This window comes from Acartia tonsa, chromosome 2, assembly GCF_053477335.1.
Source record: "Acartia tonsa isolate MP-2025a chromosome 2, ASM5347733v1, whole genome shotgun sequence".
NCBI classification, from domain to species: domain Eukaryota; kingdom Metazoa; phylum Arthropoda; class Copepoda; order Calanoida; family Acartiidae; genus Acartia; species Acartia tonsa.
The window spans coordinates 34,652,255-34,675,888 of record NC_137261.1 but is presented as its reverse complement, the minus strand read 5'-3'; the positions used below and the strand labels follow the sequence as shown (position 1 = coordinate 34,675,888).

At 36.2% G+C, this 23,634-nt stretch overlaps 1 protein-coding gene and 2 long non-coding RNA genes across 10 annotated transcripts in view; 1 reads left to right on the top strand and 2 right to left on the bottom strand.

Moving 5' to 3' along the window:
• The window catches only part of LOC145311659 (sodium channel protein 1 brain-like), a 209,137-nt gene that overhangs the window by 178,391 nt on the left and 7,112 nt on the right, over positions 1-23,634 (top strand). For all 8 annotated transcript variants that reach the window (XM_080150617.1, XM_080150614.1, XM_080150616.1 and 5 more), the window contains 7 exons: positions 597-877; positions 6,725-6,852; positions 7,451-7,617; positions 7,911-8,039; positions 8,403-9,635; positions 9,946-10,033; positions 11,555-11,700. In XM_080150617.1, coding sequence (XP_080006743.1) covers positions 597-877; positions 6,725-6,852; positions 7,451-7,617; positions 7,911-8,039; positions 8,403-9,635; positions 9,946-10,033; positions 11,555-11,700 — 2,172 coding nt within the window. The remainder of the gene's footprint in view (positions 1-596; positions 878-6,724; positions 6,853-7,450; positions 7,618-7,910; positions 8,040-8,402; positions 9,636-9,945; positions 10,034-11,554; positions 11,701-23,634) is intronic.
• LOC145311661 (uncharacterized) lies at positions 15,414-16,658 on the bottom strand. Its single transcript, XR_013876750.1, has 2 exons — positions 15,754-16,658; positions 15,414-15,452 (listed from the first exon to the last, which is right to left on the bottom strand). It is a non-coding gene; the product is annotated as an uncharacterized LOC145311661 (long non-coding RNA).
• Positions 22,967-23,409, bottom strand: LOC145311658 (uncharacterized). Its single transcript, XR_013876749.1, has 2 exons — positions 23,307-23,409; positions 22,967-23,005 (listed from the first exon to the last, which is right to left on the bottom strand). It is a non-coding gene; the product is annotated as an uncharacterized LOC145311658 (long non-coding RNA).

Sequence of the window (23,634 nt, the reverse complement as noted above, 5' to 3'; positions counted from 1 at the left end):
TAAAAGACCATTGAAATACCGGAAGTTATGGTTATTTGTTTAAATCTTTTTTCAGTAATTAACTTTAAAGGCTTTAAAAAGTAAAAAAATACATTTTGACAAAAAAATTACAAAATTTGTGTTAATTCCAACTAATATCCTCATTCCTCATGCTTGATAGCACCATAGCTCAACACGTAGCGCATCTGCTCGTCGTCGTGAAGGTGATAGGTTCGAATCTCGTCACTGCGTCATAACTAAAGACGTTAAAAATGGTTCCTACTGCTGCTATGTCGTGTGCATGACATAAATAGTTATAGTAGGGGTTTTGCCTTGGCCAAAAACAGGCGCAACTCACTACCAGGCACAGTTATGACTTCTCAATCAAAGGGTTGGTTGTCTGATGGGAAAATGGACGCTTTACACCGCAATCATGGGGCTTAGGGCTGACAACCCTATCCCATATCCATAAAAAAAACACATTGTTACAGAAACACTGACAATTTGTCAGCGGCCTATGCTTCCCCTGTGGAGTGAAAGTTTTAGACACCCTTTTACTTCCCTAGAAAAAAGATCAAAGTAATTTGAAATATTATTAAGAAATTATTTTTGTACAGGCATAGTTGAAGAGGATTTGGAGATGTTTTACGGGAAATGGAGTAAATATGATCCTCACGCCACTCAATTCATCACATTCAACCAAATGTCAGATTTTATACACTCTCTGGACCCGCCTCTCGGCATACCAAAGCCTAATATGTTGGCTATTGTCAGTTTTGACCTGCCTATTGCGAAGGGAGATAAAATTCATTGTCTGGATGTATTACACAGCTTGACAAAGTACACATTGGGATTTGTTGAGGATGGTTCTGAAGACTTTGCAAAGTTGGCAGAACAAGTAAGTTTTTTTCAATTTATCATATTCATTGTTATTTTTTATTTGTAGAAACAAAGAAAGATCCTTGCAAGAAATATCATGGATGATCTAGATTTTTTCCACTATTAATTTTTGAAAACTATTATCTAGTGTTTTACAAGGTCAACTAGTGGCTGCGCCCTTGCAGCTACGGGCTCTGTATTCAAAGGGAAGGGTATGGGCAGGATAAATAGCCTAAAACCATCACTTATACTTGCCTTCAAACTCAAACGTTTCAGGCGTTATTAAGACCTTAAGCTACAAACAAGAACACTCTTAATAAGATTAAAGGGCAGATGTTCAATTACTTAAGAATATTTCATATTATCTTATGTCTTTGCTAGCGGTTATGCTCCTAGAGGCCTCTAGGGGCACTTTTGGCGGAGGGAGTTGAATTTGATAACCATTTTTTTATTTTATATTTTATTTTAGATTTAAGAAAAAGAAATTTTTGTTTTTTGGGAAGAAGGGAATTTTTTTTCTTTTGGGGGGTGGGGGCTGACGTCCCCTCATTTTATTTTTAGTTAAAAAAATTTAAAAAAATTTTTTTGGGGGGGGATAATTTTTCTAGGGGTGATTTCTCTTGGGAGGGTGGTGGTACCCTCCCCCAAAATAGTCATAACCTTCCTACAACCTATGAGAAGCTAACCCGATCGGTTCAGCAGTTAGCGAGATCCTTCGGTACAGACAAACTAAAGACAGACAAACAAACAGACATCCGTTACTTTATTATAATTTTAGCCTTAGGTCGTACATAGCGCTCATCTTTAATCTTTAAGTAGAACGATGTCTGTCTGTCTGAAGCTTAAGATCTCGGTAACTACTGAACCGATTGGACTCTACTCTTTAGGGAATATACGTACTGGTCCTGTGGTGGTTTTAAGATAAATTCTTGGAGGGGGGTGGGACACCCCCAATCCCCAAAAATGACCCTCTCACAAAAAAACTTTAAATTATTATTAAAAAAAGGGGGGTTGATTTCCTTCCCTCCCAAATTTTTTTTACTTTTTCGTTTTAAAAGTAGAATATGAAAAAATAGGTTGATAAAACCTCTTGGGGCAAAGCCCCTAGAGGCTAGAGGTGAAGCCGCTAGTTCATTAATAAAGTACTGTCTCTTTAGATACTGTGAATATAACTAATAGGTTACATATGAAAACAATATGCTAAATAATCTTATTTGGTAAAGGAAGAAAAGTTGTGCATCTACTATATTCCTTGATTAAGTTTACTTAAAAACTTGTATTGCATTTTGTATGGACCGAATACTTTTATTTCTTTCGTTGCACTCAAATATATACCTAGCTAATTCTAGCTAGTTTAAGTTCTCACACCCACACAAACTAATAAAAGTAAAAGTGAATATAAAAAAAAATTTTAAGTAAATGTTTGAAAACAATAAATACTCTTTTTCTACGCAATTTCAAGAACTTATTTCCACTATATGGCTTTTTAATTTTACAAAATGGCTTATTTTTAAAGCTCTTGTACCATCTCAATTTTAAAGATTTTTACAGAATTTCAATTTCCAGTGTGTTGATATAAACCTAAAATTTACCCAAAAAAATGGGGGCTGTCTCAATTATAACATATGAAGGACGAAGATGTAGCAAGTAATTTTCCACAGTAAAAATTGCCAAATTTCATACATTAATAATAGGGATGGGCCGGTTTGGATAGATACGGATATCCGGCTGATTTATAATGCTGGATATCAGGTATTCAGGTTTATATGGACACACTAAAATTGAAATTTTGTGAAAATCTTTAAAATTGAGATGGTACACACTTTTTAAAATCTGCAAAAAGGCCATTTTTAAAGCGTTTGTTCTATCTCAATTTTAAAGATTTTTACTAAATTTTAATTCTAGTGTTTCAATATAAACCTGAATACTTGATATCCAGAGTTATAATTCAGCCGGATATCTGTATCCGTCCAATCCGGCCCAACCCTATTATTTGTGTTTGCAATTGGGCAATTTTTACTTTGGAAGATTACTTGCTACATGCCTTTGTTCTTTATATGTTACTAGCCTACAGCTCACGTTGTTCGCTGGTCTGTAATGCTATTGAGAACATTAAATATCTGTAGGGAAAAGGTAGAAGGCTGATGCAATTATTATAGTATAAAATCCGGTCAATTAAGAATTCGTAGAGGGCCTGATCTTTCAGGGATAAGACAGAAGGCTTTTTTATGTTTGCTGACCTATGCACCTCTACTCTATGAATAAAATTGTCCGTCGATCTATCCTTAATGCTCTAAATTATTTTTTTATAGCTTTTATCAACGATAAACTTTTAAATGTTGTGTAAATATTCAAATACCACTAAGTATCATTACTTACTATGTCTGTCTGTTGTGCACCATTTTTGCTTTCATTTGCTTTGCCTTTTATTTTTTTAATTCAAGAGCTTCTATAGTTATGGATGTTGTCATTCTTATTTATCTGCTAAAAGTTTTATTCCTCACCTTCTTTGTTTTTCTGTCTATAGTGCTTTGGAATAAATAAAATTAATGTGGGGGAAATGTTTATTTTCCCATCTGCTATTTAACATAGAAGATTGAATTTTTTTTAGACCAATGCACTTCTGCCCGCCTAACCGTCGATCAATCAGTACTGCATAAACACAACTTTATTTTCTGATGTCAAAGACTGCTAATATTTTGTGTGAAGATTTGTATGACCACTGCACTGATCATTGATCGTCATTCAGTCGGTTATGCTCCTTTTCCTTCTTTTTGCTTTTGTGTTTTTACTTTTACAATTAGGAACGTTGTTTCATGTGGATATTATCATCCTTGTTGATGATTTTTAAACTCAGGGATCTTAGGAGATAATGTACTATATTTATTTTACATCCCCCATGATGATAAATAAAGGTAAGCCTTCTGTTGATTGAAAGTTTGGACACTTCTTGTTAGAAGTGACGAAACACAGATAAAGTTTTTTAGTCAAAGTGGTTACTAAACTTTGGTTTACAGTGTTATTTACAGTCAAATGTTCCCTCCTTCCCTGAGCAAACGAAATTTTGGAATTGAAACTATCCTTCTTACTCTATAATTCACATGGTCCATTAGTCTCTTGGATCGAGACATAATATTTTAATAGCTAAAATATTTGTTTTTTCATATGTTATCACAATTAGATGGCTTAAATTTTTAATTAAGATTATAATGACACATTTGCAAAATTCATTTTCATTTAGTAGCGAAGATTATCTATAATTCAAAATGTCCTTCCGTTCGTCTGTTTGCTATGATTAGAGGAAAATGTGATTTTCTCATTTGCTATTCAATGGCTGAAAAGTTCTGTAAATATTCCCTACATAGCTTGCCAGTATGGGCCTCAGTTATTGTTTAGTTCATTCATCCAGTAAGAGGGAGGGAAATTGGGTAAAAGGGTTGTATAATGTTGTTAATGATCTATTTCTTGTTAAGAGCAAAAATTTTTTACAGTGGGGGTTTGTCTGTCCATCCGTACGTCTCTAACAGATAGTTCTGATTGTTAATTTAGGCATATTAGAATTGTCCTATTGAATTCAAACTCTACAATAAAATTCTTGAAATTGTTATGTCCTTCAATGAAGTCAAAGTAAAAATCTTAATTTTTTACCATTGCCTTACATAGTTACCCTATCACCATGACGTTAGTATGTAAAATAAAATATCTTGTCTTTTTGGTAAAATCTAAATATTTTCTCTCCCTCTCCCCGTTCTCTCTCTTTCTCTCTCTCTGTGTCTCTCTCTCTCCCCCCGTTCTCTTTCTCTCCCCCCTCTCTCTCTCCTTCTTTCTCTCTCTCCCTCTCCCCGTTCTCTCTCTCTCTCTCTCTCTGTTACACGTAAAGATTTCTACAACTTTAACGTATTATAATATCTGTGAACTGATTTATTCAGTAATGTTTTATATAACAATGTAACAATACACGATTTAACGTTTTGCTTCATTTTTATATAATTTTTTAAGATTAAAATCTTAATATTTTTCATTTCAAATTTTTGTCCCGAAAGGGTTAAAATGATTAGTTTAATATCTGACCGCATTACGGGGAGTGTCGCACGAATCAATTTATTATAAAACTAAGTTTTCTTACGTTTACTATATTATAAACTTAAGTTTTTCTGTTTTATGAATACAAATCAAATACATCAATGTTATTTAAATAGCAACATGAATATAAAAAATACATTTATGATGCAAAAAGTAGAATTATGGGTATTTTCGTTCTGGTCAATGAGAATTTAATAGTGATAATTGAAGCACTATGAGTTTTGAGCTATAAATGTTTGGGAGATTCGAGCTCATTTATAGACGTTTACTTCCTATATAGATCTGTCATGGATCTTGATGCAATACAGCAGCCCGTTTTGTACATGTTAAAAATTGGAAGATTTCATTAAATAAAAGTTGTAGCAATTATAGGTATTTAATAATTGAGATGGCCCCCATTTTTTTGGTAAATTTCAGGTTTATATCAACACACTAGAAATTGAAATTTTGTAAAAATCTTTCTCGTATTCATTCGAATCCGGTGGATAGGAACCGGTTCTCATCCATACGAAAAAACTATGTCTAGCATCGTATATATCCAGTTTTCTACAAATATAGAAATGTACAATCATAAGATTAAAACTAGTTTATAATCTTATAATTGTACATTCTATATCCGCGGAAAGCCGTTTATAATACGATACGAGAAATAACTATTAAAATTGAGATGGTACAAGAGCTTTACAAACAAGCCATTTTGCAAAATTTAAAAAAATTGCAGTGCTTGTAACATCGCAATTTTTGCATTACAGAAAAAAAAATTTGGATGAGTCATTATTTTGCATAAATCAACCATATTATAGCTGGGGGCCAAAATTTTAGCAATATTTTTCTAAAACGGGACAGATAATACTTATGTTGACATAAGAACGACAGTGTATTTAAACTAGAGAAGTAATTGAAGTACTATGATGTCTTGTAGGGGTAAACTGAATTTATTTTATTCCTAAATGACCTTTTATCATTGGACAGGATACTCTATAACTCACATGTTACGTCTATTAATTCGTCCGTATGGATAAAAGAGAAGTTTAATTTTCTTAGCGGCTAATAAAGATATATGGCTGAATGTTCAATTACCGAAGTGAATCACCTTGGTCCGTTTTTAGTCATGCATAGAAAAACTTGAAATTATATTAAGAAAATGTGAATCAATTAGGTCTTATGAGAGATAAAAAGCTAGATTTTGTGTAACAGTTTCGCTTAGCAATAGTAACTACGCTATAAAAGGATAACAAACCTCTAAATATGTTAAATTTTCGATCTGCAACTTTTTTTGTATAACATTTGTAAATGTCCTTCAATTTGCAAAACAGAGTAGAGTTAAACAATTTTTTCACCTATTAAAGCGTATTTATTTACATATGTTTAATTGTGTAAAAGCTCAGGCAAACAAAATAACAATTTTATTTAAAATTATGCATTATCAAGTTTTGGAATTATCTTTAATATCTATAAATTATAAAATAAGCATTAGATATATCAAATTATATATTTTAGAGCTTTCTTGCTAAAAGACAAAGTTGAACATGAGTGTTATAAGTAGTTGTATACAGGTGTCCCAGTGCTTTAAGTAGCTTTTACAGGTGTCCTATAGCTGTATACAGGAATCCCAGTGTTTACAGGAGTTCCAGTGCTATATGTAGCAGTATACAATAGTCCCAGTGCTTCTGTAGTTTTTAATTTGTATTTTGCAAAGCTTTTCATTCCTTATTACAAATCTATATGAATAATCTAGTTTTATTTTTTTGATTGTGAAATTGTTAATTATCCCAAAATTTAGATGGACGAAAAATTTAAGAAGCAATTCCCTACTCGGAAAGAGCTTGAGATTGTGTCATCTACCAGAGAGTGGAAACGGCTGGATACAGCAGCCAGAGTCATTCAAAAGTTTTATAGAATGTATATCAAGTAAGTGATCAAATACATTCTTAGACGTGATTTTAGAGAATTTAATTGATTACTTAGATTAAACAATCTTAAAATGATAATGGTTTTTCTAGGGGTGTGTGCAGAGCACACATGAAATTTTTTATACTCCCCCCCTTACGTATTTTGTTACTCTCTTTGATCCAAAATTAAGGAGGTTGTATCACAAACAACAAAAGGGATGTATTTGTAGTGTCAGGGGTTGGATACATCCCCCTAAGTGTACACCCAACCACTGAAAAGTAAAAAAGCGTCTTTGATCGGTTAAATTGACGCGTGATTAAGCAAATTTAGTGTAAAATCCCCCTTTAATTAAAGAGGGAATACCTTTTTTTCCCTGACACCCCCTCTTGGCTATATTAGAGGTAGTAGTTTAGACCCTTGTCAAGGGAGTTGTAGATGGGTGTAAGGGGTGGAAACCTAAAGGGATGTATACAACCCACTAAATTTTACCATGGGGGTGGATACACCATTCTACATCCCCCTTCTTCCCGCCTCTGGTTGTAAATAAGGGATAAAAGTTGAAATATTTATTTTCTAAGTCTTAGATATTTATTATAGCGTTATTCTTTTTGTCTAGACATCGAGGAGAAGGTGCACGCAATGCTCGGATCAGTATCGAGACACAGACTAAAGCACGACCACGGCCACCTGCAGCCAACACTGACAAGGTTAATAAAGGAGGAGATCCTGATCTTGGAGACAGAAGTCCACCTGGTGGTACCCCAAGTGGAAGAAGTCCATTAGGTAAAATAATTATAGATTTTATAATGATAATAGCTGAAATTATTTTCTGTAATATAAGATTAAGCAGGGGCTATCATATCGTATGGCTATGAGGGTGTAAACCTTGAGTGAGTTAGAAAAGGAGAAGAAAGGCCATCCGGTTTTTAATTTCAGGTGAGGTGTTGACACCTACCTTTTGCAAATCCATGAATAGATTATACTATTTTTGAATTAATCAGCGAGGACATCATCACAAACTTTTTAAAGAAAAATTGCCTTTCATTTCAATCATTTTCTGTAATACTAAATCCTAGGAGGACCAGGTGGTCGGAGTCCCTCAGGTGGCCATAGCAGCAGTGCAAATGGAGGACAGAGTTCCAGTAAAAGTAATCTTCCTAGTTCAAGTAATAGCAAATCTAGTTACAATGCTCCTGTTTTAAAAGGTAAATTCTATTTAATGCATTTTTTTCTGTGAAATCATTGTATCTTTATAAAAAAAGTAAATGGTTGTGTGTTTGTCTGTACCGAAAGATCTCGCTAATCGCTGAACCTATTTTAGGGCAGGGTACCACCACCCTCCTAAGAGAAATCGACAAAAAAAAATATAAAAAAACTCCGCACTACGGACATTTTTGCAATTTGAAAAAAATATAACTAAACACCATCTATCGCCGAAAAAAAATATTTTTGGTAAATAGCTGATTTTAAAATAGATTGAAAGAGACAATTTTACGCAGCCGCTAGTGGTTAACATAAGTAACAATATGATAATAATATATATTTATAATTTTTTATATAAATTTTAGAGTCTGAGCTACAACTCAATTATGAATATGATGAAAACAGAGATGAAGAAATGAAATTTGAGCAGCACAGAGAAAATGATATTCAATCATATCACAATAATCAAAACCAAGATTATCACCATACTCAAGGATATAAAGGAGAAGATGGTTATGATCAGGATGCTGGATATGGGGATAATGATGGATATAATGAGCAACATGGTTATGAATATGATTGTGAGGATAGTCAATATCAACATAAAGAGGCGCCCAATATGGGTAGAGATGAATATGGATACAATGATGATGTTGATTATCATGTAGAGGATGAATTTGCCACATGTAATGCACCAACTATAACAACAACAACAGCAACTTATGAGGTTCATGTTGAAACCTCACGACAAGACCATCATCATTCTCGACAAGGAAGCAAGGACTATGCAGCACAACCATGTGCCAGAGACAATCAAATGAATCAAAGTATTGATCAGCACAGAACATCAACAAGATCTCATCGCCGACAACAATCAATTGATGCTAAAGGCCATTCCTTGGTTGGCATGGCGTCGAACGATGGGGGTTCGTCTGGTGGTGGAGTATATTTCGAAGAAAGATCGCCACGTTCATCTCGACATTACAGCGATCATGTTGGCAACATTACTTTGTATCCTGAAACTAGACTTGATCCTTATGATTCTGGACGATCTGGTGTATCTCATAAAAAAGCGCCTGAGCGTATGAATCCAATCCTGAGAGTACAACACCCATCTGGTAGCATCAATGAGGAGCCGGTCTCCCCAACAATAGATGTTTACCGCCCCCCACAGCCGCAACATCATCATACAGCAATTACACGGAAGGCTTCGGCGGATGATGCCGAAAGCTCCGGAGCTCATATTGATTTCGAGTATCAATCACCCCGACCACGCACTGCTATTGGTCACCATGGACCGCATACATTACCGCGGGGAGCTGCACCTCCACGCGCCCACCACCAAACAACTCCGCTACCTTTAGACAATCAATTTGGCGACGAGCAACATAGGTCAAGTGTTTATGACCGACACAGCATGCACTCCACAGGTTCCGGGAACCAGACAAGTGTAACTGTACTTCATGAAGATGTGTATCCAACTACTGTAGAAAGAGAACCACCTTTTGTAGACATCTACGCTACTCACCCCCCTCAATATTTACGCAAGCAATATGACAACAGTTCAGGCAACACTAATCAATCCTCATTGCACAAAGGTAACTTATATTTTTCCATTCAAACAGTGTTTGTATTTCTATTTTTACAAAAAAGAAAACTTTACTAAATTAAGGCTGAAGCTATTCCAATTTTTAAACATAAGAATACTACATCATTTTTACTATATGTTATAAGAATAATACGATACCACTATAGTATTGTATGTAGAAACTTTTGTTTTACTCACCTTGTATGTCGAGAAATTTTTCCTATGTTGTGTATTTTCTTTTAACATTGGATAAAATATTTAATAAAAGATTTGAGGATAATTAATTACCTTGACAATTACTGCGACAATGTTTTTTTTAGAATATAGTGATATTGATGAGACAAGACCCGATGATTATTCAAGTAGAGATTATACTCAACAATACATAAGACCAGTCTTTCCTTCCAGGTACAGAGTTTTACGGTCAGCTAAATTTGAGTTTCCGATTGTGTACGTATCACCCTCATCCTATCTCAATAATAACTAGCTAATAAAGCTTCAAATTTAAAAAAAAACTGAATTTGAAAAATTAAAATTTTGAATGTATAATGTATAAAGAATCGCTTTGTTTTCACAATTCAACTTACTTAATCACTGTGGGCTAGAATTGAATCAAGACAAAAGTAAGTGCCGAGCCCTGGGACCTATGTATGGTGAAAATAGACATAAAACCATGATTATTCCAGGTAAAACCAAAATATTTCAACGGGGGCTTTTTGAGAAAATTAGATTTGAAAATTTCAAGTTTAATTTTCACCCTCTAGGAGTTGCCGCATAATCATGACAAGAAAAGCAAACATTATTTATTTTAGATTTTGAACAACTTTGCTTTTATGAAGTCTTTCATAAAACCTCTCTATATATGATTTATTTTAGGCTGAATTTCGTGACCTTTGCAAAGCAATTGATAAAAATGGCCATTAATTAACTCCCTTCAGGATTGGTTTTATGAAGAACTTTATAAAAGCAAAGTTGTTCAAAATTTTAAATAAATAATATTTCATTTTCTTGTCATGATTATGCGGCAACTCCTAGAGGGTGAAAATTAAACTTGAAATTTTCAAATCTAATTTTCTCAAAAAGCCCCCGCTGAAATATATTGGTTTTACCTGGATTAATCATGGTTTTATGTCTATTTTCACCATACATAGGTCCCAGTACTCGGCACTTACTTTTGTCTTGATTCAATTCTAGCCCACAGTGTAATTAATGTAAGCTGAAAATAGCCTTTGCAATAGTTTGGTTATCTGTCGTACAACTTCAGAATTTAGGGAGCAAATGGGCGATCAGTTTTACACATTAAAGGAAGCCTGCAAAAAATACACCGCTTAAACTGCTGAAAGTCTGCCACAAGTAGAACCAATTACCCAAATTTGAAGCCTTCAGCTTCAATGACAAAAAGTTATAGACATTTTAAAATGACACTTTTAACAGTTATAAATCTATCTCAACCGTAACATTTATAAATTAGTAACTACTGCTGCTTCATAACGAAATATATTTCAAAAAAAAAATCTTCATAATCAATCGCATCTCTTAGTGTAGTGAATCAAGCAAATTTAGCTTGGTCAGTTTAGACAATGACATTTAGGTATATGAAAATTTTAAATCCATTGCTCTTGATAAACATTTTACTATATATATAATTACTTCAGCTAGAAGCAAAATTATGAGCTAATTTTAGGCTCAAAGTTAGAATGCCTGAAACTGATTACATTCTTTCAATAAAAAGACCCCTTTTCATTTTTAAAATCTCTCAAAAAAAACTCGGTTTAACTTTGCGTTTGTAAGCGGAAATTCATAGTTTGAATTAAACTCACAGGGATTTGCATAGGGAGTATGAAACATAATAGGAAGACAATTATATTTAAATTAAACTAAGTACAGATAATATGCCTGACCTTTATACTACAAAGATTGTATATTTAGCTCACAGGGCGAGGAGCCTCACTACCATCTGTATGAAGATGAGGTGTGCTACAAGTGCGAAGCAAGCTGTCAGGCAACATCAAGAGTCAGGTTTAATCATGGAACTGGATCTCTCAATAGACACTCTACTGCAAAAAGATCTAAAGGTAATAAACAACTCGTAATAGACATAAAATACAAAACAATGCTTACTGAGTAGAGATATTACTCAAGAGACATAATGTCTGATTCCACTAATAGCAAGAGGGTGGAGGGACCTTCAATATTGGTTAAACTGATATTTTTTACTTTCAACATTAGAGTCATTAAAGATATCTTCTTTCAACTTTAACTCGGATCAAGTCAATCACATGAAGTACTGCCTTCATATTTATGTTTTATCTGTGCATTAATTATAAATATGTTGTATCTATTGCAATCGTTATAAAATAATAAAAATCCCTTTTTGAATTTAAGTTAACAAAATCAAATTTTATAAATTATTTACTTTATTCTGTTGTCATTTTATATTGCAGATTTTTTCTCATATTTACTTTATATTTCAATTCTAGATATGGTTAAAGATTACAAATAGCAATCCTTTTAAAAGTACGTTCGTTACGTTTTCAACAGGACCTAGTGTTGTACTGTGTGTATACATATGCGTAGATGAACTGAATTTAGTTTCCGAAAGTGTGCGTAGCTTCCGCGTCCTATCTCAATATTTGCTACTAGCTAAAAAAGCTTCAAACTCAAAAAAAATCAAAATTTGAAAAATTTAAATTTTTAAATGTAAAATGTATAAATCTGCTGTACACTTTAGGAAACTAGGGCTCGAATAGGAAATCATTTTCAGCTGATCTATGCGTAAGAAAGGGCATATTTTTTTTCATTACGTTCACATGAAGAGTCAGCTGTAAATAGTCGCATTTCTTAAGATAAATCTTCTCTGAGGTAAATCGGTACTACGTCAAACCCTAGATACGTCAAACAGTAGATGCGACAAACGCTAGACAGACAAACAGTAGATGCGTCAAACGCTAGACAGACAAACGATAGATACGTCAAACACTAGACTACGACAAACAGTAGAATTTGCCATTTCGCGACAAACAGTAGAATTTGTAAAGTGCGACAAACACTAGAAGCGACATACGCTAGAATATAAACTTATAAAATATTTGTAAATTTTTTCGTTCATTAATACTAAATTTATATTTCTATTAATGCAGGGATCTAACTGGATAAGATAATTTCCGTAAAATCTATGTACATCCCCTATAGCAAAAAATAAGTGGTTAAAACGTTTGAACACTCAACTTATTAAACCAACCAATCATAATTCATTAAAGTAACAAAAGTTGTTTAGCCAACGATTAAGAAAACGTTCTTTTATAACTTTGGGGACTAGTGTACTAAACAGCCCATTGTCCCCTCTCGCTCTGCTATCATTGTCCCTTCCCTGCAGAAAATGTGGATATAGCAATGAAAAGGTGATTTTGCAATACAGTTAAAACTAAACCAGCATGTGTTATTTTTTTGTTTTTATAGTCATTAACAGTTATAAGATACATCAAAGAAGGTTTATTAAATTAAGTCTAATATAATTAAAGAGATAAAGAATTTTAGTAATTTAAATATAATTATTTTTAAATGACATGTTTGTATAAAGTTTTTTTTATAGTTGCTTTGTTTAAACATCAAAGGGAGATATAAATGGGCGGACTTAGGATGAGCAATATTTTATGAGCATTAATTATATGACCATTTATGACTTCGCCTTACTACACTTATTCAACAGCGCAGCTATTTAGTAGTAAGTGTATGTATGTATATCTATAATTCTGACAATCCGTTGCTTGACTGAAACGTTTTACAGAAATTTATTTCACCTAGGCCGTGGGTTAAATCAAATAAATCTGATGAATATAAAATAATTTCAATTATAATGAAATTTTTATTTTTAGATTCATACTAACAATACTTGTTTATTACAAGAGAAAAAATCTTGCTTTAATGTTGCTGCACTACTTACATATATTATTGTCCTTGTCTTTGAATCAGTACAGCGATTCATCTGGTGTCATTTTGGGAAAATAGGGGAATGCAGGCAATACTAATTCAAATTTAAATGGAGGTGTTGTCACCCTTCTACAAACCCCTACCACAGGCACTACTTTAAATAATAATCACCTTATAATTTTAGTCAGTAATAGGCAATATAATTTAAATTCCACAAAATTATTTAAAAACCTTCAGGACTTATATGAAGCTTCACTTTGAAGAAGAACCATATCAGTTTAGCGTATAGTGAGATCCTTTGCTACATACAAAAAAGATTATTTCATTTTCTTTTTAATTTTTTAAATTGAAAAAAAATATTTTTTTTTTGGGGGGGGGGGTAGATACCCTCCACAAAATTAGTTAAAAACCTTCCCTGGATACATATGAAGCTTCACTGTAAATGAGAACCATATCGGTTTAGCGGTTAGTGAGATCCATCGCAACAGACAAAAAAGCGTATTACTTTACATAATAGGATTAATTCTAGCGTTTGTCGTATCTATTGTTTGTCGCCTTTAGAAAAAATCTAGTGTTTGTCATATTCTAGCGTTTGTCGCATTCTAGTGTTTGTCGTATCTAGCGTATGTCATGTCTAGGGTTTGTCTGTCTACTGTTTGTCTGTCTAGCGTTTGTCGCATCTACTGTTTGACGTATCTAGGGTTTGACGTAGTACCATTATATCATATAACAATTTAATTCCTAGTAAACTAGTGTGAAGAATAGACGGTACTACGTCAAACCCTAGATACGTCAAACAGTAGATGCGACAAACGCTAGACAGACAAACAGTAGACAGACAAACCCTAGACACGACATACGCTAGATACGACAAACGCTAGAATGCGACAAACTCTAGAATATGACAAACGCTAGATTTTTTCAAAAGGCGACAAACAATAGATACAACAAAGGCTAGAATTAATCCTTAAAAGGGGGGTCAAAAGTTTTATAAGAAAGTATTCTTATTCGTTGGCGAAGCAACTTTTGGCACTTTAATGAATTTGATTGGTTGGTTTAATAAGTTGAGTGTTCAAACGTTTTAACCACTAATTTTATGCTATAGGGGATGTACATTTTCGGCCATTATCTTATTCCTTTAGACCCCTGCATTGATGTAATATAAGTTTAGTATTTATGAACGAAAAAATCTTTTAATATTTATTAAAGTTAAATTCTAGAGTACATCGCTTCTAGTGTTTGTCGCACTTTAAAAATTCTATTGTTTGTCGCGAAATTGAAAATTCTACTGTTTGTCATAGTCTAGTGTTTGACGCATCTATTGTTTGTCTGTCTAGCGTTTGACGCATCTACTGTTTGTCTGTCTAGCGTTTGTCGCATCTACTGTTTGACGTATCTAGTGTTTGACGTAGTACCGAAAAGACATATCCTTTAATGAGATAGCTATATATAGGAATAGTTGAATTCCTTAGAATAAAGTTAGCTTTCTAGAAAATATATACTCGAAAAATTTTAAGGTGTTTTGTCTGCTCGAGGAGTTCCTTTTTCAGATTGACGATTTTTGGGGTCAGATGGATAATCTATATTATATTATATCTATTGCTTACTAGAAAGGAAAAGACTTTTCAAGATATGATTTTAATCAATACAATATCAGTAAATGTTACAAAACTTATAGGAACTTCCCATCTTATAAAAATAACCTGTAGTTATGAAAAGATATGTGTAGTGTATATCATTGTCTCAACCATGACACTTTGGTTGAGCTTGGACTTCCGAATTAGCGGGAAGTTCACGAGATCAGTTGGTGAACAGACAAAACCCCCAATACCAGGAACCATCAAGATTCAACAGCAGGTTTGAATATAGATTTATTGATGAAATTATTTCAAAAGACCTGAAATTACAAGATCAATTAATAAACAGAATAAAATATTATTCGTTATCTTAAAACTTTGAGCACTAAAAAAATCTTTTTCTTCTCTTATGGTTAAAAAATCTTTGGAAACTTTGGCTTTAAAGGAAAATTATTTGGTTTAATAAATCATTGTTAAATGCAACAATAAGGCACATAAAAATTACTAAAACATATATTAAACATAATTAAGTTTCATGTTTAGCTGGCTAAAGCCTTTTTTTTAAAACTACATATAATCGTCCTATACACCATACTTCTTAATCAAATTAACAAATTCTACCTGAAGCTCTTATGGTTTCAAATCCCTGATATACTAGGGTAGTTCACACTCAATGAGACCAATGATAGGCCCAATTTTGTTCTCCGCAATCTTCACACTCCCATATCTCATTCAAAAGTAAGAACGTGCGCATCAAAAATAAACAAACACTCTATGCCGCGCCACATTTTGAAAGGAAAGCCCTAAAAGACGACATTTGCGCTTTGATTTTGGTTTAATGATAAGGAATTTAATTTCGAACTTGATAAACACAAAGCTTCCTCGAAAAGAGGTTAAGACACACCCCCCGTTTGAAAGTCAAATTAACTTCCTTAACGAGATTCAAGGTTTTTTTTTTCGCGCTGAGCACTAGCAACATTTCTCACTAAACTCAACTCACCATAATCACATGAGAATGGCCACATCCCGAAAACGTGACAATTTTGCTCCTAACTAAATGAAACCCCGTGAAATGCATACACAATATTATACTCCTCACTAGGACTCATAATACCTCACATTTTAGGATAGAAGGATGGGGATTGGTTTGTACCATACAACATTCCATGTACATGACAATCACAAGATCACATACACAAATCCTAAAATGGATAATCCTATTAATCATGATGTTGTAAATATAACAACTATACTAATTAATAATCATTTCATAATCAATAGGCAATAAATCATTATTAATAAATCAATAAGTACCTACGAAATCAGGTTGAAATGTAAATGTAAACAAATAATGTAAAAATAAAACGAAATAAATCTTAGACAAGAAAATTAAGATTTATAGGTACTTAAAACTAAATTTGTTAAGCATCAAAAAGAGTAGTAAGAAAAAATTTTTCAAAATCCTTGGGCAGAAAGTTTTTCAAACCTAATGAATAAGAACTGTAATATCTTAATCAACAATAAAACTTTTTAATACTTAAAGAATAGCAAATATTATCTTCGTTAGAATTTTCATTGAAATTATGAAAAAAAATACCAATTTTTCTTTGTAAAAAAATATGTGACTTTAAATATGAATTTTCAATCATTCCTTGATCTGAATAAAAATGTTTTACTTGATTGAAATTCATATATAATTTTTAAAAAAATCTGCTAAAAAAATACTTGATTTTTTCTTAGAATAAATATCGAATCACGCAACCTCGACACATTTATTCCTTTTTGTTAAACTTTTCAGGTAAGTTTTAAAATGAATTGTACTTTTGAAAAGAAATTAAACTCAATAAAATTAAATTTGAGCATATAAAATAGAAGAATATTTAATCGCATTTCATTTGATTCTTATTTTAGGCATAAAAATAGGCATATGAAAAATGTGGCTTTTTACTAAAAAAAATCTCAATTTCCATAAATAAGAATCAATTATTAATCATAATTTTTAACAACTGCCTGACTGATACAGCATGTTCTTCTAGGGGAGATTTATCCGTCAGTCTGAACAAGACTCTTGCCGTCTTTCTTCCATCCTCAATTCTCGTCACTCGGCCCATCCTCAAACATCTCATCAGCGGATTGGTACTCGTAACCAGAACTACATCTCCATCAGCTAGTGGCTCTGCCATCTCATCCTTCCACTTGGACATCCGTAATATCTTCGGTAGGATCTCCTGGCGGTAGGCAGTCCAAAACTGGGCAGATAAATCTTCCAACAACTTCAACCTGGAGGAAATTTGGTCCTCCGGTTTCATCGCCACATTGCACAACGGCTGGCGGTCAACATTTCCCAGCAGCTGGCCAGGGGTAATTAGCCGCCAATTCTCCACGTCGTTCGCAGCTTCAATCGTCAGTGGTCTGCTATTCATAATTTTACTGACCTCCGCCAACAGCACCAGGAGCTCGTTGAAATTAACAGAACTATTCACCAACTTCTTGGACAGCAATCTCTTGGTTAATCCCACCATTTTCTCAGCCTGCCCAATATAATGGTGGGCTCGGGCCGGGATCTGAGACCAAGAAAACTCTACCTGGCTGCCCAACCTCTGCTCTAAAACCTTGCGAGCACCGGATAATTGTGTGCCCATGTCGCTTACTATGATCTTCGGCAAACAATGAACAGCTTCCAACTTGCGCAGGGACAACAGGATACTGCTGGTATCATACTTTTCCAAGGCATCTAACCACAACGCCCCTGAGAATCTGCAGACCACCACGAACACCCACACCTTCTTCGTTGCTGTCTGACTCCTCGTTTTGGCGGCAGCTCTCCTCGTAACCAGCGGACCCATCAGGTCGACTTGCACAGCTTCAAAAGGCCTGCTCGGGACCAACTTGTCAGGTAACACCTCCTTCATGGTAGCACGACATTCCTTAGCCCTCTCAACACTGCAGGGCCAACATTTCTTCACTTCCATGATGGCCAACCTCCTTGCCTTCACAATCCAGCACCAACGGCGGCTCTCAGCTAAAGTTCCACGGACACCAGAGTGAAGCTCAACATGCGCTTCTCTCATAAAAACAGCAGCTAACCAATTACCAGGCTCCAAAATTATTAAACCTGGCATGTCTTCAAATATCATTTTACGGCCGCCAGTAATGGCGTCAATGACTGGCTGTCCTCGACCAACCATTTTAAGAATCCTCATCTCCCTGGTCACATAATTTCCACCGGGACCAACGACAGGCCAGGTCAATGATACTTCATGCACTAATGGATTTAATGACGCATAATTGCCTTTGGCATCATTTATCCACTCATCCTCTTGGCTTCGGGACACAATGAAAAGTTCCGCCGCCGCCATAAAATTGTACAAAGACGGCTTGTACACAGCATCTGCGGCTGCTACATGACTACCAGCGGCTGTAGCCTTACCTTCTTGTCTGCTCTTTAGCTTCTTCAACCAGGTGTTCGCAACTTGCAGGACAGCTGCCATAATACGTTTGGCCTGTCCAAATGACCTCCTGTGCTTAAACCTAAAGACATCTTCAGCGGCTTCTCCGGCAACTTTCATTGAACATAACTTAACCATTTTGGTATTCAACTCCTCAGGGGGTAAAACCTGCTTGACTTCTTCGGCAGTTTTCACCGGCCACGCACTTTCATCCTGGCGCAACCATTCTGGGCCCAATCTGTACCTGGAACCTGGTCCCAAATCTGATACTTTGCAGGTGCTTCTGGTGCCCAAATCTGCAACGTTTTGCGTCCCCGGGACCCACCTCCAGTCATCCTTGTTGGTCGCAGATTGAATTTCTCCAATACGATGAGAATTAAATGTGTTCAACATAGCACTGTTGGAAACTATTTGTGATAAAACACACGATGAATCAGTAAAATACATCACTCTGATAACATCAAAAGGCAGGGCATCTCTGACGGACTTTGCCAACCTTGTGGACATCTGGCACCCCATCAACTCAAGGCGTGGAATTGACTCACACTTGACCGGCGCAACTCTTGACTTGGTGGCTAGCAGAAACGTTTCAAAACCTTGTCTAGTTGGCCACCTCAAATATGCATTAGATGCATAAGCCTCTGATGACCCATCCGAAAACATCATCAAGGATGGAAGGCCAGTTGGTTCATCCGGGACCACACAACGGTCAAACTCCAATTTAGCGACCTCAGCTCTGTCCTCCAGCGACTGAACAAGTTCATCCCGTAGACTTTTGGGAATGAAATCTTGCCAGCCCAAATTCAGCAAACAAGTTTTCCGCAGGACAAGTTTAATTCTCAACAGAATAGGGCTGCAAAGCCCGATCGGGTCGAAGGTTTGGGCGGCGAACCTATGGACCATCTTCTTTGTCAGATTCTCGTCCAAGGCGTCCTGGAGGTTGTACAAATCAGCATCCTCTTTCACCTTCCTTCCCTTGACTTTACCATCTTGGTTGACTCTTGTGGCGATGGACAACATATCGGTGGCTGGCTTCCATATCAGCCCGAGAACCTTGGTATGCCGGCAATCATCTCCAGAATAAATGACTTGTTTGAAGGAAAAACTACCTTTACCGATAATCCTGTCGGCCTCTTTCATCATCTCCTTGGCTTCTGGCTTCGATCCTGCTCCCGAAATAACGTCATCTATGAAGCTGTGCTTCTCAAGCTTGACTGCAACTGGAATCTGAGGTAACTTGAATTCCTCATCAGGGTAGGTAGGTATTTGTGGCTCCTTCCATATTTCAGGTTTGGCAACAATTTCACTACCATTTATTTGTCCCTCTCCATACATCTCCTTGACCTCTGCTTCACTCTTTCCGCCGAACAGGCGGGACGTCAACTTCAGGGCTGTAACTGCCAAATTTCCCGCAGCTAACTCGCCGAAATTTACAACTTTGGTCAGGTAAATTTCAAGTGGACCATCTGGCGTCGGGGAAAATAAAACTCTCTTCATCTGGCTGTCGAACTCTGTGGCCAGGATGGAGTTATAAAACTTGGAGATATCCGCGGTTATACCAACCTTGTAACCGCGGAAAAGCATCAAATGATAAAATATCTTCTGCATTGGCGGCGGGCCTCCCAGCATTATGTTATTAAAACTGGTACCCTTGAACGTCAGAGAACTATTGGCACACAATCGCATGGGTGTGGAACTTGAATCCTCCTTGAAAGCAACCACTATTGATGAACAAGACTTAGGTCCTTCATACTGCAACTCTTCAGGCGTGGCTTTTTGGAAAACGCCTCTTCTTATGGCGTCGTTGAATACCTCCACATACATTCCATAGGTACCTTCCTTGACCATCCTGGCACGATCCTTTTCAGCAATTTTGCGGGCTAAACTTTCATTGTAGGGTAAAGTGTGAGGATCTTCAATATAAGCATATTGACCTGTCCACTTGTTGGACTGCAAGTCTAGGGTTAAACCTGCCTCAATTATCCTCTGCCTCTCACGCTGGTCCCAGGTAGTGCCGTCGGCCATAGCCTTGCACTCTTGACAAGCAGTACATCCTGGACAAAGTGCCTGCGGCTGTATGCCAAACGATTCAGACGTCAGAAAGTCTGGCAAAGTGCCTCCACTGACACTGACAGCCTTATAAGCTGACTTTTGATCTCCAGCTCCACCATCAGCACTCGTACAGATAAAACCACTACCAAAAATGGTTCGCCACAACATAGACTGGCCCACTTTCTGGTAGGTTGAAGGAAACACGTCAGGATGTGTATTTCCAATGATGATATCTAAGCCTCCACTAATATATGTAAACCTTTCTGGCGGCATTTTAAATATATCGGCGGCAGTTTCGGGGTGGACCGAGCGCATCTCGTTGGCCCCGCCGAGGGTAGGCATGACAGCTGCCTCAAACTCCCTCAGATTGCCGTCCCTATCCTTCAGATAAAACACAACATTGCGGCAGGAAGACTCACTGCCATCAGCTACAGAAATAGTTGTATATCTGCCGGTAGATTTCAGCTTCAACTTGTTGGATAACTTCTCAGACACAAGTGGCAAATTTGCCCCGGAGTCAAACATTACCGTGGCGTGGCAGGTGCCGCCGCCAGGTGCTACAACAGGAACTAACTGAAGTAAGAAGGTACAGGGGCTGGGTGCAGAACTTGACTTGTAAACTGTATTCACACCAGCACTAGCCTCATGGAGTAACCTGGAATGGTATCTGTCGCAATTATTGGTACCACAAACACCAAGCTTATCAGACTTATTACACTTGTCAGCAGTATGGCCGTCACACAAGCAGAGTTCACATAACTTCTTCTGCTGGACAACTTTCTTCCGGTCAACCACATCCATCTTCTTAAACGTGAGGCAACGGAAAATCGGGTGTTTCTCCTTGCAGCTCTCCACAGGACATGCACTGTTCCACTTGGAAGCCTTGCCCTTCCCAGCCTTTCCATTCTTATCGTCGCTGCGGCCAGATACTTGCGCGGCGGCAGCTCTATCACGATTTCTCTTGCCGGCGCCACTATCATAGGACATATCACCGGCCAACATGGCACCTCTGGTCCTCTCCAGCAGTTCAACAATCTTCGGGATGTTTGGTTGGTTCATGCTACCAAGCTCCATCATAATTTTGTCCCTCAAATTTTCAGGGCACTTGTCTTTAAAAATATGAATGAGAGTTAGGTGGTTGTAATCCTTAGCTGCAGAACCAACGATGGCTTCTACCTCCTGCATCATGCTCTTGAAGGTAGCAATTGCGCTAACCACGTCCACAGGTTTATCCACAGGTTTCATCTTGTTCAACTTAGTTAAAATCCTCATGAACCGGCGAGTGTTTGATAAAAACATCTGGTCAAGAAACGCCCATTGTTCATTGTGATCTCTAATCGCTGACACTTGCTTGCGTAGTTCCGGGTTGGTTATCACCTTCTCCATACACAACATCAGACTTAACCTCTGGTCAGCAAATCCATAACCAGAGCATAGATCCTTAAAGACCTGTTTAAAGTTTGGGTAATCCGTGTCAGTACCGTCGAACGACGGCAACAAACTGTTGTCCCAGCGCCCATACTGCGGGTTGGAACTCCGAATATCCACAGCAGACATACTTCTGGAGAGCATGGCAGGTGTCCCACTCTCATCCAGATTAGATGAACGACGTTCCATCTCTCTAAGCCTTCGGTACATATCACGTACTTCTTGGCGCAACTCCACGGAAATTTTAAGCACTCCCATGTCCATCTTCACCTTCTCAATGACGTCGAGGTTCCTGGCGACAGTGCTTGACCTCGCGTCATCTGAATCATTGTCCAGCCAGTACAGAATTTTTGTACACTGCTCCAACGACGCATAAACTTTATCTGCAACAGTTTTCTGCTCACTAGCTTCATCCAAATCACGCTTGAACTCGCGCAGCTCACTAGTCTCCACGGCAGGTTTTAGACTTTTTATTAGGTCAGATTGGTCCTTGACCTCACTAAAAATGTCACGAATTGATTTTACATTCACATTTTCACATGAACTAAAACTTTGGCAGGCTTTTAGATTGTCATAAAACAATTTTAACTGTTCATCAAAAACTTCTAGCCTTTCACTGCCAATAGCGATAGCTCGCTCAATTTTCTGCTTTTTGGTTAGTGGCATATTGATTCACTAGGTACTTATTTCACAGAAAAATTGTCACAGTTTATTGCATCAATAATTCACTAGATGCTATTGATCTCTTGATGAATGCTAACGCCTATTCATCAGATATTTTGAAATTGTCTCAACCATGACACTTTGGTTGAGCTTGGACTTCCGAATTAGCGGGAAGTTCACGAGATCAGTTGGTGAACAGACAAAACCCCCAATACCAGGAACCATCAAGATTCAACAGCAGGTTTGAATATAGATTTATTGATGAAATTATTTCAAAAGACCTGAAATTACAAGATCAATTAATAAACAGAATAAAATATTATTCGTTATCTTAAAACTTTGAGCACTAAAAAAATCTTTTTCTTCTCTTATGGTTAAAAAATCTTTGGAAACTTTGGCTTTAAAGGAAAATTATTTGGTTTAATAAATCATTGTTAAATGCAACAATAAGGCACATAAAAATTACTAAAACATATATTAAACATAATTAAGTTTCATGTTTAGCTGGCTAAAGCCTTTTTTTTAAAACTACATATAATCGTCCTATACACCATACTTCTTAATCAAATTAACAAATTCTACCTGAAGCTCTTATGGTTTCAAATCCCTGATATACTAGGGTAGTTCACACTCAATGAGACCAATGATAGGCCCAATTTTGTTCTCCGCAATCTTCACACTCCCATATCTCATTCAAAAGTAAGAACGTGCGCATCAAAAATAAACAAACACTCTATGCCGCGCCACATTTTGAAAGGAAAGCCCTAAAAGACGACATTTGCGCTTTGATTTTGGTTTAATGATAAGGAATTTAATTTCGAACTTGATAAACACAAAGCTTCCTCGAAAAGAGGTTAAGACAATCATGATTGGGAATTTTGAGACACAGTATTTAGTCGTACATCCAGTT